The sequence below is a fragment of the Etheostoma spectabile genome, chromosome 7, assembly GCF_008692095.1.
Source record: "Etheostoma spectabile isolate EspeVRDwgs_2016 chromosome 7, UIUC_Espe_1.0, whole genome shotgun sequence".
Classification (NCBI taxonomy): domain Eukaryota; kingdom Metazoa; phylum Chordata; class Actinopteri; order Perciformes; family Percidae; genus Etheostoma; species Etheostoma spectabile.
This window is the reverse complement of record NC_045739.1, coordinates 25,753,115-25,753,702: the sequence shown is the minus strand read 5'-3', so window position 1 is coordinate 25,753,702 and position 588 is coordinate 25,753,115. Positions and strand designations below refer to the sequence as shown.

General features: G+C 43.7%; 1 protein-coding gene across 1 annotated transcript in view; it reads left to right on the top strand.

The window, feature by feature from the left end:
• Window positions 1-385, top strand: part of tmem65 (transmembrane protein 65) — a 40,976-nt gene extending 40,591 nt beyond the window's left edge. The window contains exon 8 of the mRNA XM_032520444.1: window positions 26-385. Within this exon, the coding sequence (XP_032376335.1) occupies window positions 26-101 (76 nt within the window). The 3' untranslated portion in view covers window positions 102-385. The remainder of the gene's footprint in view (window positions 1-25) is intronic.
• Window positions 386-588: the final 203 nt, after the last annotated feature.

Genomic DNA, 588 nt, shown 5'->3' with positions numbered 1-588 from the left:
ATCCAAAGGAATTATGGACTGGATGGAAGGACAAAGAGAAAGTAAACAGTCAGACCTCTGAGTTCAGATTAGACTCATTGGGGACAGAAATGTTTGAATAGTATTTTAATTAGAGCCCGACCGATATAATATCGGCCGAAATTATCACTTCCTGATCTGTCGGTATCATTTATAATTTCAATTTCAATTTTATTTATAGTATCAATTCATAACAAGAGTTATAATGACAAATTAATATTTTAAAAAACAACAAAAAAAAACGGACGGTCAACCATGTCCCTGTAAGTGATGGCGTTGCATAGTCTGTCCACCAGAGGACGCTCTACAACGTCCATGTTAGTGATGGCGTTGGTTAGTCTGTCCACCAGAGGACGCTCTACAACGTCCCTGTAGTGATGGCGTTGCATAGTCCGTCCACCAGAGGACGCTCTACAACGTCCCTGTTAGTGATGGCGTTGCTAGTCTGTCCACCAGAGGAGCTCTACAACGTCCCTGTTAGTGATGGCGTTGCATAGTCTGCTCACCAGAGGACGCTCTACAACGTCCTGTTAGTGATGGCGTTGCATAGTCTGTCCACCAGAGGCCGCT